The sequence below is a fragment of the Camelus ferus genome, chromosome 16 (assembly GCF_009834535.1).
Source record: "Camelus ferus isolate YT-003-E chromosome 16, BCGSAC_Cfer_1.0, whole genome shotgun sequence".
NCBI classification, from domain to species: Eukaryota; Metazoa; Chordata; class Mammalia; order Artiodactyla; family Camelidae; genus Camelus; species Camelus ferus.
The window spans coordinates 49,354,343-49,371,176 of NC_045711.1; the positions used below are offsets into that span (position 1 = coordinate 49,354,343).

Below are 16,834 nucleotides of genomic sequence, written 5' to 3' on the forward strand. Positions count from 1 at the left end.
TTGTTGTTTATCTATTTTATATGTAGTAGTTAAGACTAAATACTTTAAAATGCCCTTCCAGCATAAAATACTCTGATGCTGGATAAATTACCCTAAATGTCCTTTTTTAAATTTAATTTTAATTTTTTAAAATTGAGGTATAGTCAGTTTGCAATGTTGTGTCAATTTCTGGTGTACAGTACAATGCTTCAGTCATACATAAATATACATATATTCATTTTCACTAAATGTCCTTTTTAAAAAAATTCCACTAATTTTTAGTGGGATAGATAATTAGATTTATTTATTTATTTCTAGAGGAGGTACTGAGGATCAAACCTAGGACCTCATGCATGCTAAGCAAGCACTCTACCACTGAGCTATACCTTCCCTTACCTCTAAGTGTCCTTTTAAATTCATTACTAAGCTCTCTTTACTACACTGTCTCCATTGTCAACCAGTGGGTTGTGCCACGTACAGTTCTGATTCAAATTCCATTGTATAGATTTCCCCCCCCAACACCAGGCAATTCTCTATCGCTCAGTTCTGACACTGTCTGCCTTGAGATAACTCTGGATTCCACAGGTAAAGAGTTCACTCCTACAAGCCTGCTCCACCTACCCCAGTTCAGACCTCAGTGTCAAGTCCAGGTTGTCACTTGTGTTTCTGACCCATAGGCTATCGACTGGAGGCTCCCATGAACCCCTCTTTGGGTTTGATTAATTTGCTAGAGTGGCTCACAAGAGAAGTGTTTTACTTAGTAAATTACTGATTTATTATAAAAGGATATAACTCAGGAACAGCTAGGTGGAAGAGATGTATGAGGAAAGGGTGGGAACTTCCGTGCCCCCTCCAGGTGCGCCATTCTCCCCAAACCTCCGTGTGTTCACCAACCTGGAAGCTCTCCAAACCCCTTTCTTTTGGGTTTTAATGGAGGCTTCATGACATAGGCATGATTGATTAAATCATTGGCCATTGGTGGTTAAACTCAGCCTCCAGCACTTTTCCCCTCTCAGAAGATGGAGGGTAGGAGGTGAAGCTGAAAGTTCCAACCCTCTAATCACATGGTTGTCTCCACTGTCAACCACCCCTGTCCCAGCTGGCTTCATACGTTGTACAGCTGGGAAATCATTTCCCCATGAATTTCTAGTATTCGCTTCATTTTATGACTTTGGCTCAAGGTTTTGTACATAGCCCATCCTTCGCCCCTTCTTTGAACTCCCATGTAACTGGTGGGTTGTTTGGCAGACTTGCTGCCCTCACTGGAGCATCCTGTTAGAACCAGTTCTCATATTAGAGATGTATGACAGCCGTTCTTCTTTTAGGGAATTTCATATTTGATGGGAATCTTTACCAAACATTTTGATCCAGAAAGTCAGAGACATGTTCATCAACCTCATGAGACTTTAAGTTCTAGAACAGCTGTTGACGAGTTCATCTGGTCTGCTACCTGTTTTTGTACAGCCTATGAGCTAAGAATGGTTTTTAAATACATGTTTAAATGATTGGAAAAAAACCAAAAGAAGAGTAATGTTTCATGACACATTGAAAGTATTTGCCATTCAAATTTCAATGTCCATAAATAAGACTTTATTGGAACGTAGTCAGGCTCTTAGGCTTATCTATAGTTTATGGTTGCTTTCTGCTGCAATGGCTGAGTTGAATAGTAGTTGAAGTAGAGAACTTAGAGCCTAAAATATTTACCATCTGAGCCTTTACAAAAAAGTTTGCCAACCTCTGATCTAGAAAAAAGGTAATTGGAATGAGGATCATTGCTATGGCTCTTTCTAGAGATGATTCTGATTCTCTGGAATGAATAGCTATCCTGAACAGTATCCAAATCTCCAGAAGAGTTTGAGATAAACTCATAGGTGAAACACCAGGAACGTGCCATCTAGCGGTGGAACTTTCAATCACAGGAGATTTTTCTAAAATTTTCCAGATTATTTGCTCAGGCAAAAATGGTGAGATTTAAAGATTCTGCCTAGTGAATGTTTAATATTTAAATGCCACGTGGTATTGACTATTTTTAAAAAACTAGAGCAAAAGTCATTTAAAATATATTCCATAAATGTCTCCCTATGAATTAGACACAGGAAAAACCTCAAATAATGATTAGTCATGAATAAATGGATATGTCCATATCACCTTTTCTTATTTATTTGAAAACAAACACCCAACTTCCTATAAAAGGTAACTAAGAAAACAGGTAAGTAACTTATCTCTAAGAGTAGAAAGTGTTTTTATTATCTCCTTGATATTTAGAAGAAAGCAGTTTTGCATGCTCTTTCCCCAAATGATCCTTTTCTCAAAAATAACAGTTAGAAAGGAGCCCTCTGTTCTATCTTGCCATTGGTCATTTTGGATGTCTTTTCTTCTATGGACTGAACCCTCGACGAAAGAACTTTGCCACGTTGATCTATCTCTTCAACCACCGTCTTTACCAGTGTGGTTCTGGATAACTCTAGAAATAAAACGTATGTGAACACATGACACATGACATGTCTAAAAGATTACACGACAGAGAATTCCACTGCTGGTTGTAATATAGTATATTATGTACATTTTGGTGAGGAAGTTAAGGATAGGTTTACAATAATAATTTGCGATAGTTTTATCCCCTCAAAAGAATACTTCACGTTCAGAGCACTTTAGTTAAAATTACTAAAAGTGTAGTGTATGATTGCCATTAATATAAAAGTATTTGCTGCATTAGAGAGAGATCTAGATTTTATTACCTTTAGATGAATTTCCTGAGCTTCCTGATCCAAAGCCCTTTGATTTGGAGCATGAGCTGTTAGAAATAGTACAAAATAAATGAGTTTTTTTTTTGTTTTGTTTATCACTTCATAAATATTCAATGAATTGACAGATGAATGTTTTATACCCAAAACAGATTTTCATTTTCCACAGAGAAAAATATTAAAATTTTTGTTTTAGAGTTGAAAGTAATTAGATATGTTCAAAAGAAAGGATATTAAAAGAACTTGTTTCCATTTGTTTTTTTTTAAACCCAAGAACTTAAAACTTAAGGAAAAAATATATTTTATGTATCGATCCGAGAGGTTTGTACAGAATATGCTTATTTCAGGGACAGCACTGATATTAGGAATGAACCGAAAGATGGGTAAAGCCTGGGGGGTGGGGTGGGGAGAATCATAAAACCTACAATGAGTAACACGGACAAGAAATGGGGGCTTCTGCAGGGATGCCTGGGGCCGCCCAAGGCAGATGAAGAAGAGGCTGTGATGTATGAAATTCAGAAGAGATGACAGCAGAGCAATAGGTGGCTGTGCTCTTCTGCAGTGAGAATGAAAAAGGAGGGCTTGGAGGCATCGCAGGGGAATGACAGTATACGGTTGTGCCTCAAATAGGTAAAAACTGTATTTTCAGAGGATGTTACTTACTTTCCGTCTCCATCGATCAGGCGGCAGTAGGTCTCAATTTCTTTTTCCAAGTGGGCCTTGATGTCAAGGAGCTGCTCGTACTCTAGTTTCTGGCCCTCGGTCTCAGTTCTGACCTGGTGCAGCTGCTCCTCCAAGGCTCCGATCTGCGCCTGGATCTGGGCCAGCTGCGCGCAGTAGTTGTTCTCGGTCTCGGTCAAGGAGCACTCCAGGGAGTGTTTCTGAGGACATGTAAGATGTCAAAGGAAGCGAGGAAGGACTTTGAGGGCTCTATCCACTAGTGTGTTTCTCAGCAAATGGCAGACTTGCTCCCTCGGTGAGTTTTGGAAATTTGAGGGTTTATAACTATTAAACAGGAGATGGACAGAAACGGGAACTGACTGGGATTTACTGGGTGTGGGGGGCAGACCGACTGGCTGACCTGGCACCAGATACATGACCCTTTTCCCACAGGACTTGTGACTGTTCTAATGGACATTCATGGAATTTAGCCAGTATTTCATATTATGGCCAACCAACATAGGAAAACACCTTTTGGCAGGTAGCACCAGAAGAAATCAGTATTGGAAATCTTATATTTTAAAATTGCATACTTATTTTTGAGTTGCCCATTGTTTCTGCAATCTTATTCTGCTACTGTCCCCAGAGAGCTACCCCACCAGAGTTCCAAGGCCTTTTGTGCTGCTGTTTCCTTCTCTTTTTTCCCTTTAATTGAAGTGTAGTCAGTTTCCAATGTTGTGTCAATTTCTGGTGTACAGCATAGTGTTTCAGTCACACATATACATACATATATTTGTTTTCATATGCTTTTTCATTATAGGTTACTACAAGATATTGAATAGGGTTCCCTGTGCTATACAGAAGAAACTTGTTGTTTATCTATTTTATATATAGTGGTTAGTATCTGCAAATCTTGAACTCCCAATTTATCCTTTCCCATTCCCTTGCTGTTTTTTTTTTTTTTAATCTGTCCTGGGTTTTCTGTCATCAAAGACCTTTTGTTAGGCACTTGAGGTTGAATGAATGGCCTAACATTCACTGGGTGGGTGGGACTGCAAGACAAGAGATGTATTTCAATAACACAAGACAGGCCATTATCTCAACACTACTCTTGTGACTCTTCTGCCTCCTTATTTCTACTTCCATAGTCTGTAATTTGTCTGGTCGTGTGATCCCTACTTCAATTAAAGTCATTTTCCTCTTTCCTCTGTCGTATCCCATCTGGGTGGTTATTACTTCTCTTGATGTTCATTCTTATCTGAGTGTCCACCTGCTTCTAGTCTTTCATTTTCTTTTTCTTCTTATGTGGACTGATTCCCAATCTTACGTTGTTTAAAATAAAACTATTGATTAAAGGCAGGGGTAAGCCTTTCTCTCTTTCATTACATGTTCTAGGGTAGATGGGCCCCAGTGTTTACATAGTAAATATATTTTATTTTAAAATACTTTTATTTTTCTTTTTTATTGCAGTTAATGCCTTTTTATGACATTATACTTTTTTTTAAAAAAATTTTTTTTTGGGGGGGAGGTAATTAGGTTTATTTATTTATATGTATATATTTAATGGAGGTACTGGGGATTGAACCCAGGACCTCGTGCATGCTACGCATGCACTTTACCACTCAGCTTTACCCTCCACACTGGTTTTAAAAACATTTTTTTGGTGTGTTGCTAAATATATTATCTATTGACTTCATTTTTAGGATTATAAAGAAGGAGGTATAAAATATTCATTATAACAGGCAGACACTGGGTCAAATGGAGCTAAGAACCACAGCCTTAGATAAACAGGCTGACAGGTGTATTACTGGGTAGTAGTGCTACCTGTAGTGCTGGGCTGTCCAGGGCAAAGACGTGGAAGATGGTCAGAACGGTAATGGGGAGGCTGAGGCAACAAGTGGCAAGTGTCAGCTACTTCAATTTCCCTGATAAAGTGTTCTCATATGATATTCCTTTTCAAGGTTGCTCACGCTCTCCTAAATCAGAGGGGACCATGGCATCTCTATCTTACAGCCTTCTGCTCTAAAAGTTGGCTTATAGACAAGGAAGGTCAGGATGAACTTGGAAGTTTGTATATTACAGGAAGCACATGAAGCATTTATATATTTAGATAATTCCCAGCTGACCCATGATTTGTGCTCTAAACTGTAGAATTCCTCTTATGACAAAAGAATCTCAGAAATGGAAGTTAGGTTCTATGCCATCATTAGTCTATAATTCAGTTATGTTGTAAGTTAAAATAGGCTTTTTTGGTGGATTGTCTCATGAGCCCAAACTCTAGGGCTACTGACTGCACAGAATCTAACTGCTTTCTAACATCACTGCTTCTCTGTGAAAATACTTAAAATTCTGTTCTGGGAACTCAGGAATTTTTTTCTATCAACACAGCTCAGGAATGAGAAGGAGGGTTTGTGCTCAGGGGCAGGGTGGCAGGAACAGGTCCTCAGGGTTCTAGTTGCAGGAAAGAAGCCAGTGGGGAAGAGAGGAGGGTTCTGGGAGCCCAAAGTGACAAGGAGGAGCATCTGGGGTACCAGCCAGCAGCGGTGATGAGAATAAGGAGGAGAGGGAAATGCTGGTTCAGTTGGGGTTAGTCCATGGTAAAAACAAGTCTCCAATCTAAATAACATATGGGGAACCATATTCAATGTCTTGTAGTAACTTATGGTGAAAAAGAATATGAAAACGAATCTATGTATGTTCACGTATGACTGAAGCATGATGCTGTACACCAGAAATTGACACAACATTGTAAACTGACTATACTTCAATTTTATATATATATATATACACATACATTTATATATACAAGGAAAAAAATAACATATGGTAAGAAAGCACCACGCCTTTTTAGGGTGGGTAAATCAAATTAGTCTCCCTATTGTTTTGAGTCATCTTCTCCTTCTCTGTTCCCTGAACTCATTTGTATAATAGTGGCTCTTTTCTTCATGTTACAACCTGATGTCCTCAGGGAGCATGAAGCTTCTGATGAGGACAGGGAGCCCTTGGGCTATGTGGGTGCCATAATTCTCCAAATCTAGCCTTTTGGGTGCTATCAGCTCACACCCCAAAAGGGAAGCTGGTTTTCCTGGGTTATCTCCATGTCACCTCCACCTCAGAAGGAGGTGCCAAGAGATGGGCTAAATGCCCAGGGTTTTGGAGGCATGTCAGGATGGGACCTTTCTCCTGGACACAGCAGGGCAGAAGAAGCTGATAGTCCTCACATGGAATCAGATGTGTATCCTCCTTTTCTCTGCCTGATGGAAAGCACAGTGTTGCCTTTAATTGGACTTCATCAATATTAGGTGATGCTGGTGACACCAGCTCTGTCTTGTCTGGCTGCCTGATGTAAACCTGCCACTTGGTTTTCAAAGGTATCAATATCCCTGCTGCTTGCTCTGCGTCCAGAGATGGACCACTTGAAGGAAGGAACTAGTTCATTAAGTAGGCACTGAGCGCGGGCGGGAGGGAAATCCTCCGTGACCTCAGGGAGGAAGAAATGCCCTGTCTCTGAGCATCTCAGGGTCTGTCTGTCCTGTCTCTGTTAAGTATTTGTGGGTCAAGATGTAACAGGGAGGAAGGGAAGGGTTTCAGCTAGACTTTGTGGACTCGCTGATCTGTGCTCTTACCGTCGCCAGGAGGGACTGCAGCTCGATGTCCAGGGTCTGCAGAGTACGCTTCATTTCGGTCAGCTCGCTCTTGGCCGAGGTGGCCGCGCCCTCGTCGTCGGAGATCTGCTGCTGCAGGGTGGCGCTCTGCAAGACCGAGCGCCCAGGGGCTAGACGGAGCTGCCCCCGCCTGAGTTAGCGGTACCGGCCTGGGCTGGCTGGGCGGCGCTCACCTTTTCGTTGAACCAGGCCTCCGCATCCCTGCGGTTCTGCTCGGCCAGGCCTTCGTACTCGGCTCTCATGTTGTTCAGCAGAAGCGTGAGGTCCACGCCTGGCGCCGCGTTCATCTCCACATTCACGTTGCCTCCGGCCGCGCACTGCAGAGCCTTCATCTCCTGCGGGGAAACGCCAGGGGGACCTAAGGGCGGCGCATCTTTCTATCTCAAAGTGTTTTTGGTTAGTGTCTCTGTAAGGGAGATGAAGAATCCTGCTGTGGACCTGACCCTGCCCTGGCTGGGCTGCTGTGGTTACTATTCCTTCTCTTCCCGGACGTTTTCTTCTCTGCGTCACCCTCTCTGCAGTGCATTCCAGCCCTCTGCTCTGTGACTTCCCTCTCCCCGTTTCTCTTTTATTTTTAATTTTTCCCTTCTAATTTTTCTTCTCCTCCCCTTTCCATAATTTTCTCACTTGGGGCAAGTAGATTTGGCATTTTGGCCATTTCTAACCAATGGTGGGGCACTTCCCGTCACGGGTTGTTTTCTGACAATTTCACATCCATGGTTTTGCAGAATTTTGCAGTTCCTTTTGGGATAATAATTTTTTTAGGGGGTTGAAGTTGCCTGGTATTACGAGTCAAATAATGGTTTATTACTGTGTAGGGTTCAACATTAAGATAAACCCAGGCTAATTAAGTAGAGAAACAATTGACATCTTTTCCTAGTCAGAGACGTCTTCTGTGAGAAGACTGATCTCAAGATAGGCCTGTATGAATGAAAGAAATAATCCAGTGGGGAGATGGTTGTGTTAATGTGAAAGTAATGTGCAAAAGTAATGTATTATTTTCAAAAGGATAGACTATGACATCAGCCTTCAAATGGAAGGATGCAGATCAATTGAACATTTATTACCTTGGGGGATGCAATTAGAAGGGCAGAGTGGGAGACGTGGAATTCTTTCTTTAGATGCTTTGGCATTGTTTGAACTATAATGAGCGTGAATTGCTATTGTAATTTAATGCCCCCTCCAAGTATTTAAAATATACAGAGTTGTGATTTGACTAGAGCGAAAGCTTCCCCTACCTCTTCATGGTTCTTCTTGAGATAGGTCATCTCTTCACTCAGGGATTCATAGTGCAGCTCCTGGTCAGTCCTGCAGAGCGTCAGTTCGTCCAGGACTCGCCTTAGCCCATTGATGTCGGCCTCTGTGTTTTGGTGGAGGGCGAGCTCATTTTCATACCTTGGAAGGCATGCAGTGAATTTCAGCACAAATTAGATTGGCTCAAGAAATGGAAAAATAAAGCCTCAATTGCTTTTAACTGAAAGCTAGAAATTGAATTAGAGCTCTACATTTTGTAAACAAAAAAAGGCAGAAAAAGCCCTCTTCCATCTTATCACCCAATTCTATGCAGGGTAATCAGCAGTGATTCAATCACACAATTTCCACTAGCGTATCCCAACTAGATAGAAATAGACCGTTTTAGAATTTTATCTTAATATTTTTACCTAATCGACAAATATTTCACAAACATTTATGCTTGGCACTAGTTCATGCAGGCACAGAAATACAATGATATTTTATCCTAAGAATGTAATAAATATGTATAAATTGTGAGTCTAGCTGACTGTAATATTATAACATGCTTTGTGTCATATTGTCCTGTAGTATTGTAATGCGGTATTTTCTTTCATCTTTTAGGTTATAGCTTATTCTGCTTGGGGTGAAATTGAAATTTTATTCAACACATTAAGTAGATCGGAAACCTGTCTAGGCGTGATTATTTTTTATGTCTTACTTTAGCCGGAAATCGTCAGCAGCCAGTCTGGCGTTGTCAATCTGCAGAATGACATTAGCATTTGCAGTAGTGGAAGAGATAATCTAGAAGAAATCGGGAGGGAAAACACAATTAAGTTTGCTCTTATAACCTATGATTTCAGGAAACAAAAAGTGTTTTAATGCTGCACAATTAAACTTTGGCATAAAAATTTCACTTCCTTAGGTAATAACCAACATGTTTCAAATTTAATGTTTAAAAATTACAGGTAAGGTTTTATTTCTTCTAACATAACTTTTAGAATATAATACTTTGTTATTATGAATACAATGAATATATTTCAAAAATCAACAATAATGTAACTAATGACATTTAAGCTACATTGAAATTCATGGATCAAAGTGCCTAATTTTAGCTAATTAGAAGAATTATGTTTCAAAATAAATAATAAATGCAATGTGGAGGGGAGGGATAAATTGGGAATTTGGGATTTGCAGATACTAACTGCCATACATAGAATGGTTAAACAACAAGGTCCTACTGTACAGCACAGGGAACCATATTCAGTATCTTGTAATAATCTATAATGAAAAATATTATGAAAAAAATATATATCAGAATCACTATGCTGTATACCAGAAACTAACACAATGTTGTAAATCGACAATGCTTCAACAACAACAAAAAAAACCACAACATAAATTACAGATAACAGTTATGAAGCATTTCCTGTTGTACTTTTATGTCTTCTGCTAGGTAGTTCTTAGTTTTAAATACTTTGAGTAGTTCCAAATGTGTGACTTCTCACCTTATTCTTAAGATCTTCGATTGTTAGGTGATATCTGCTGTAGTCATGATCAAGTCCACGGCAAGATCCAGGGCCATATTTTTCATACCAACCCTTGATTTTTCTCTCTAGGTCAGCATTTGCCTCCTCCAGAGCGTGCACGTTATCCAGGTAGGATGCCAAGCGGTCATTAAGATTCTGCATGGTCACCTTCTCATTCCCAGAGAGGAGTCCCCCTTCACTTCCAAGCAAAGCCAGCACAAGCAGCACTTCCAAGGGCACCACCAGCATAGTTCCCAGCAGGAACGCTGCCCAAGCCCCCTCCCAAAGCACAGGAAAATCCACTTCTGGCACCCGAGCTGCTATATGCATTGCTATCTACAAAGCCTATGCCTCCATTGGGTGGTCTGGTAGATCTAGTTCCAGACCGCAAGCAAATATGCCTGGACCCACTAGAAAATCGGAGAGACATAGTAGTGTGAGAAATGTTCGCCTTGTCTGTGGATAGCTGGAACTTCAAAGGAGAACAGAATGTTGTGTGCTGATGGCTTCTTTGGGCTTTTATACACAATTATCGGGGTGTTTCTATTTGAGTGAATGCGTGCCAAAAGAAAAAAAGGCATCATTCAGATTAGCATGAAATTATGTATAATTAGGTGATTGGGGGGGGGGTAAATTAATGCCTAACATCTTTGGCTGTTGCTTCAGGATATTTGTTATCATAAATATAATAGGGTTCATTCTATATTAAGTTCATTATTTTAACTTCTAATTTTGGATGAGTAATCCTTTACTTTCATCTAGGCCCCAGGGATCATTATCTGGCACAGGTTATTATAAAGTTTTAAAAGTTAAGTAAGATTGTGATAGGGTACCATCAGCTGTGGTAGGGTCTTAATTACCAAAGAACCATTAACTACAGAAATACATATTTTATCTCACCATAGCAAAACACTGTGTTATTTTAAAAAGTATATTATCCTGGTACCTTCTCTGGTCTTACCATGATTAGGACATCTGTTCATTATCTTGAACAATAACATAAATATTGACTGATTCCTTTATTTAACATGTATACCTACTATGTTTGGTGTTCAATGCTGAATGCAAAAATAGAGACCCGATGCTAAAAATGCAGAGGTGAAAAATATATGGTTACAATTTTTGAGAAAAGTATGGTCAGGACCAGACAGGGGCTAGGTCTTGTTTCACCTTCTGTACCAAGGAGTTTGGAATGAATCCTAAGTGGAAAGCAGAAGGCAACATAAGCAGGTTTAAATAAAAAAGGAAGGCCAACTACAAGGTTAGGACAGTGGTCCACGTGGGAAGGATGAAGGCAGTGGGACGGAAAGAAGTCGAAGAGGATATGGTCACTGATTGAATTTGGAGAATAAGGAGAAAGGGCGAATTGGAGATGACTCTTAGGTAATTGATTTCAGATGCTGGGAATTCCATGATATTAACTAAGATAGGGAATATAGAAGGAGAAAGAGACTGAGTTTAGTCCAGCTGAGTTTTAGGGATTAGTGGAATACCTCATCTGAAGATAGGAGGTGTGAACGTTTAGAATAAGTACATGGAACTGGGAAAATACCTGACAAGCAATGAGTGAAGGGATTGTCAGGAAGAGTTGAGGGCCCAGCTGTCATTTGTAATGACATTCACATGCATTTTTGGAAGTTATCCTGGTCTAGGAAGCAGGAAGATGACGCTCAGGCTGATGTGCATTTGAGATCTGAAGACAAGTTCAGAAGAAGGAAAAAGTAGTGAGGGAGTTTGGTGCTCTTCAGAAAACACTTGAGGTGATTGACCATACGATCATATATAAAGAAGGAAGTAAGACCAGAGGGACAGATACAGTGAAGAAAGACAGAAGTTGAATCATTGGGCATCTTTATGAGGACATGGAGCAGGAGATTGACAGAGATGAATGACGGTGGGTTAAAGTTGGACAGTAGAAGCCAGAGTTTAGAATTTTAAAGTAGATACATGGGTGGGAGGTATAGCTCAGGGATAGACTGCATGCTTGGCATGCACAAAGTCCTGAGTTCAACCCTCAGTGCCTCCCTTAGGGGGAAAAATTAGATATAACCCCAGATCTTGAGACATCGACTGACCCAAAAGTCATTGGAGTAGGAAGGTTATTAGCTGGAATGTTCAATGGACCATCTACATAGCCATGAAGTCTCCCGTGATGGCAGGAGATGGGAGAGAACGGACTATGAGCCAGGTGCCAAAGTCCTTGGATGATGGGAGGGTGTGGTGAGGGGCAGTTGGATGGCATTAGCCTCAAAAGAAGAGTTTTAGCTTAAGAATGAAATGACGTAAACTGGATGTGGTCTTGAGGAGCAAGAGAATATGGATTCAGCCTTGAAGTCTGTCTGTTACATACATTGTAGTGGAATTGGGGAAAGGATGGGGAGGGAGGTGGAAGGGGACATGGGGATGGAGATAGGGGATGAGTGATCAGTTTCAGGTAGAAAAAGTTGCTAGGCCAATTCCGGAGAAGGGCACATTAAGTGTAATGATATAAAAAATATCTTTTCAATTGAACCCCAGAAACAAACAATTTGCTCAGACTCATCAGGCACTTGCCAGGTGAAGATAGCGCATAGGTTCAAGGTGATGTTGAGAGTCTGGCGTCATGAACTTACACATCAAATGTGTACCTACTTTATGTATTGCCATCCATAGTCTTAAAATGCTGTGAGGATTGGAAAATTATCTTTTAAGTTATTGAATTATTGAAATTGATATATAGAAGAATTAGAATATTTAAAAATATAGAGAATTGTGACTCTCTTCAATATCTAATAATTAACTATAAATAACAATAACTAGACAAGTAATTGATGTAACAGACCTACATCCTGCATATGTAAAGAAAATATTTCCGAAGGAACGTCTTGTGACAAAAAAAAAAAGATTTCTTTTTAAACGCGTTAAGTTTATGTAAGTGGTTCCTCCTATTCAGGCAGCATCACCCCTGGCAACCCCACATAACTACACCTGCCCCTGCCCTTCTATTTCCACCAGGAGGCAGCCCTCACCTGCAAATGGATGTTGTTCGAGGCTGAACCTCCACTTCAGCCTGGGTCTCACATGCCCTCAGCTGGAAATTATTAAAACCCTGATAAGAAGCAATTTCAACATTGATCTTTTCAAAGTCCAGAGCATGATGAATATAAAGACAAAATTTCCTCATGTTTATATCAAGTTCTACAGCTTCCAAAGGGATTTCTTGTATATTATCTTATTTGAACCTTATAATGAATCTGGGAATTAGGCAGAGAGGTTTCCTTCCTCTGGTTTAAAGACAAGGAAACTGAAGAAAAGGACTGTTCAAGGATACACAGCATCAGACTGGGTGAATCAGGCTAGAACAACCCTTGTGATTCAGTGTGGTTCCTTTTAATATACATAATTATCTTTAAGTCAGGTAGAAAAGTAAAACTCAAACAATGCAACAGTCTTTAAGGAAAAACAAACATACTTCTTACCAAATTCTTTTCCGAACATCTAGTTAATAGCAAAATGAAACTTTTGATCACAGTTATGTAGCCTATCAGCCTATGCCATTCATTCTTTTTGTTTGTTTGTTTTGTTTATTCAGGAAATATTTAATGAGTGCCTACTATACACCTGGCACTGTACTTGTGTGTGTGTGGGCGGTGGGGAGGGTAGAGTGGGGAAGAAAATAGATGCCTTCTAAGCTCTTATTGTGAATAATGCTGATTTGAACCTGCCATGGACAAATATCTCTTCAAGACCCTGATTTCAGTTCTTTTAGCTACATACCCAGAAGTAGAATTGCTGGGTCATGTGGTAAATCTGTTTTTAATTTTTTAAGGCGCCATCATACTGCTTTCTGCAGCAGCTACACCATTTTACATTTCCACTAACAGAGCACAGGGGTTCCAATTTCTCCAAATCCTTGCCAACAATTGCTACTTTGTTTTTTTGATAGTAGCTATATACTAATGGATGTGAAGTGGCATCTCACTGTAGTTTTGATTTGCATTTCCCTAATGATGCGTGAGGCTGAGTATCTTTTCACATTCCTATTGGCAACACCCCACCTGGTTTTATCTTTACAACAACTTGTTTGATCTATCAAGATGCATTTTGGTACCATTCTTTTTCTAGTCTTTCCTTCAGATTTCTAACTTTACGAAATCTTATGGAGGCTCTGTAGATTGAAATTTTTAATGAGAGTTCCTCTTCCATATCTTGGTCATGGTTCAGCTAACCTTTGAACCCATTTATTTACGCTTTTCTGGAATTTCTTCCGAGATAACTTATTCTGTGTAGAAAAGGTTAATTAAAAGCTTAAGTATGTGATCTTTTTTCTTTGTTAAAATCTTGAAGGACAAAACTATTTTCAGAACACTACCCAAATTCTTCCCTGTGGTAATGTCCTATGTTTATACCAACTCAAAACAATTCCTTCCTCTCCTAACTGGTATTAGGCTGGAAAGACATTTTTGCTCTGTGTTAGGATGTGGATGATGTTTGTGTTTTAATCTAGGGACTGAGGAGTGATGTAACAACTCAAAGAGTCCTTCTTCTTTTGGCATGGCTTTTTCTGTGGGATGACCTGGATCAAAAAGTATCCTTCAAAAAAAAAATCCTTCATCCCTAGTTTCCAGACTCGTTTTATTTCTGTTGTGATGACTTTTTTCTCTTTGCCACCCGAGGACACAGCTTAGATAGTTTGCATGATGATCAGGGCGACCACAGTTGCAGCTATCAGGGATGGTCAACTATCTCAGATCTTTGGGGAAATCATCTGGTCCTTCCCATTTAACTTTCACAAGTCTCTTGCTAGATTTTATTGGACCTCAGGTTCACTGGACTAGATTAGTCACAATCCTTTGTGACACACTGGAATTCAGTTTTGTAACTCTAGGAAAGCAACTTGACCTTGTTCTCTGCCTCTTGGCGGACCACATTAATGCATACCTATTCTAAAAAGTTTCTGTGATGCTCATGGCCATTTTTGGAGAACCTAAGTTATTTAGCCAGTAGCGTATTTCTTTGAAGATGAACAAAATACTTCTTCTTCAGTATCTTCTCAGTGGCAAGCATTTTTCTAAGGGCTGTATAGGTATTAACTCATTTTATCCCCACAGTAATCTCACACAAAGTCGTTATTATCCCTGTGGTATAGATAAGAACACTGAAACTTAGGAGTGTTCAAGTAACTTGTCCAAAAGTTACATGATTTGTAAATGCCTGTGCCCAGATATGAAGTCCAGGAATCACTGACTTTGAAATGCACACTTATAACCACAAATGAGCTCTTTCCCTAACTCCCACTCTCAATGTACAAGATAGATGGGAAATCCTGGATGAACCTTATTTAGTTAAACTTACTCAAGCTGTTTCCCCTATAAAGCTGACCACAATAAAGTTACTTCTCCACGCCGAAGCAAAATATCAAGTTGTAATGGACATCAAGGTCAGGGTGCAAAGCTTTAAGGTCTTCAGCGGCACAAGTCAAAATCTTTGGAGCAACAGGCTTTTACAGTTTTGTATGATTTCACCTGAGAGTCAACATTGACTCTGCTAGTCTCGTTGGACGCTGTCCTGCTTAAATAGCAGGACTCTGTAACAACCTTAGAATCTGTGAGAATGTATGATTAATAGCTATATGATAAGTCTACGTAGTAAAAATAGTGACCTGTGCAGCTAGTAATTTTTTAAACTATGAATACCAGTGTCCTTGTTAAAATCAAACTGCTTGTTTAGACAAACTATCTTGATTAAACTGTAGTTTCAGAGTTCAGTCAAGAAAGTATTTTCCCCCCTCAGTTTTACTGAAATATAATTGACACACAGCACTGTATAAGTCTAAGGTGTCTAGCATGATGACCTGACATACATATATTGAGAAATAATGATCACAATCAGATTAGTTAACATCCATCAAGAAAGTAGTTCTTGATCAGAGAGAAACTAGTTACTTTATCAGAGAGTAATATAAATGTTTAAAGATACTAGAGGATTGAAAAGGGAAGACAGGACCATCATGATTCAGACCTTTCAGGAATGAAGGTTTTGGTCACCACCCAACCAGGTAAATTGTTGCAGAAAAATGTGTTACAGCTCAGTGTTACAGCTCAGTTGTGACAGCGACCTGGATCCAGGTGAGAAACCAAGCAGCACTCAGGGAGTTGGAGAACTCAAATTTATTACACCAGCAGGCCCAGAAGAGTTAACACTCCAAGCTCTGGACCCCGTCTGTAGGTTTACACAGGCTTTTATAGGCTGCCAGTTTACACTTTGCAACATCATATGCAAATAAGGTATAACAAAAGTTGACTAATTAGGAACAAGCTTTGTATAAAATGGACCAATCAGGAGGAAGAGAAATAACCAATCAGGAGTGAACTCCATGCAAATGAAGTACTACAAATGGACCAATCAGGAGTGAGGGAAATGGACCAATCAGGAGTTAGCTCAGGGAACCAATAGAATTTTAGGGGTAAGTTCCACATTCCTAGAAGCAAGCCCTTTCAGAGGCAAAAAGTGAGATAGAGTCGCTGGGCCAGGGAACTGGATAGTGCTGGGAGGAGAGTAGTGGCCCTACCTGGGGGTCCTGTGGGTCTTTTTTTAATGGGGCTTCCCACCTCAAAATAACTGACTAGCTGAGACCCTGGCTTGGAATACATTAACTATTTCATAATAACATATTTATTTGTCTCAAATTAGTGTTATGGAATATGAAAACACTTACTTCTTCAGAGTAATGAGAATGGCCATCTCAGATTATGAACAATACTCTAGGTCCCAGGGATTTGGTTAACTTTGTTAGATAGTAACTATTTTAGAAGAATGTTTTTGAATAGCAGTCAGTATATACACAGTAGGAGCTCAAAGAGTCCTTACCCAGTAACATGTTTCAGGGCTTTACTAGGCGGCATGTTGGGACTTCAACAGACTGGTCCCCTAAAAGGATGGCTGGTATACATATAAAAAGACATGTGAACTAAAGCATTGAGTCTCTGAACCGTGGTAATATTTGGTGCGAGGTAGGTCCCAGAGTTTTCACTATAGAGAAGTCCAT

At 39.9% G+C, this 16,834-nt stretch overlaps 1 protein-coding gene across 1 annotated transcript; it reads right to left on the minus strand.

Moving 5' to 3' along the window:
* Positions 1-1,546: 1,546 nt before the first annotated feature.
* Positions 1,547-10,237, minus strand: LOC102515949 (keratin, type I cytoskeletal 28). The gene is made up of 8 exons (XM_006186259.3): positions 9,787-10,237; positions 9,000-9,082; positions 8,287-8,443; positions 7,222-7,383; positions 7,010-7,135; positions 3,387-3,604; positions 2,718-2,773; positions 1,547-2,443 (listed from the first exon to the last, which is right to left on the minus strand). Exons 1-8 carry the CDS (start codon positions 10,135-10,137, stop codon positions 2,301-2,303), a joined length of 1,296 nt encoding a protein of 431 aa, XP_006186321.2. The 5' UTR covers positions 10,138-10,237; the 3' UTR covers positions 1,547-2,300.
* Positions 10,238-16,834: the final 6,597 nt, after the last annotated feature.

Excerpts from the sequence above, each read along its gene's own strand:
- LOC102515949 (XM_006186259.3), bottom strand. The coding sequence starts at position 10,137 with ATGCATATAGCAGCTCGGGTGCCAGAAGTGGATTTTCCTGTGCTTTGG. Across the intron at positions 7,384-8,286 it reads TCAAGAAGAACCATGAAGAG|GAGATGAAGGCTCTGCAGTG; the intron begins GTAGGGGAAGCT and ends GTTTCCCCGCAG. Across the intron at positions 3,605-7,009 it reads TGCAGTCCCTCCTGGCGACG|AAACACTCCCTGGAGTGCTC; the intron begins GTAAGAGCACAG and ends ACATGTCCTCAG.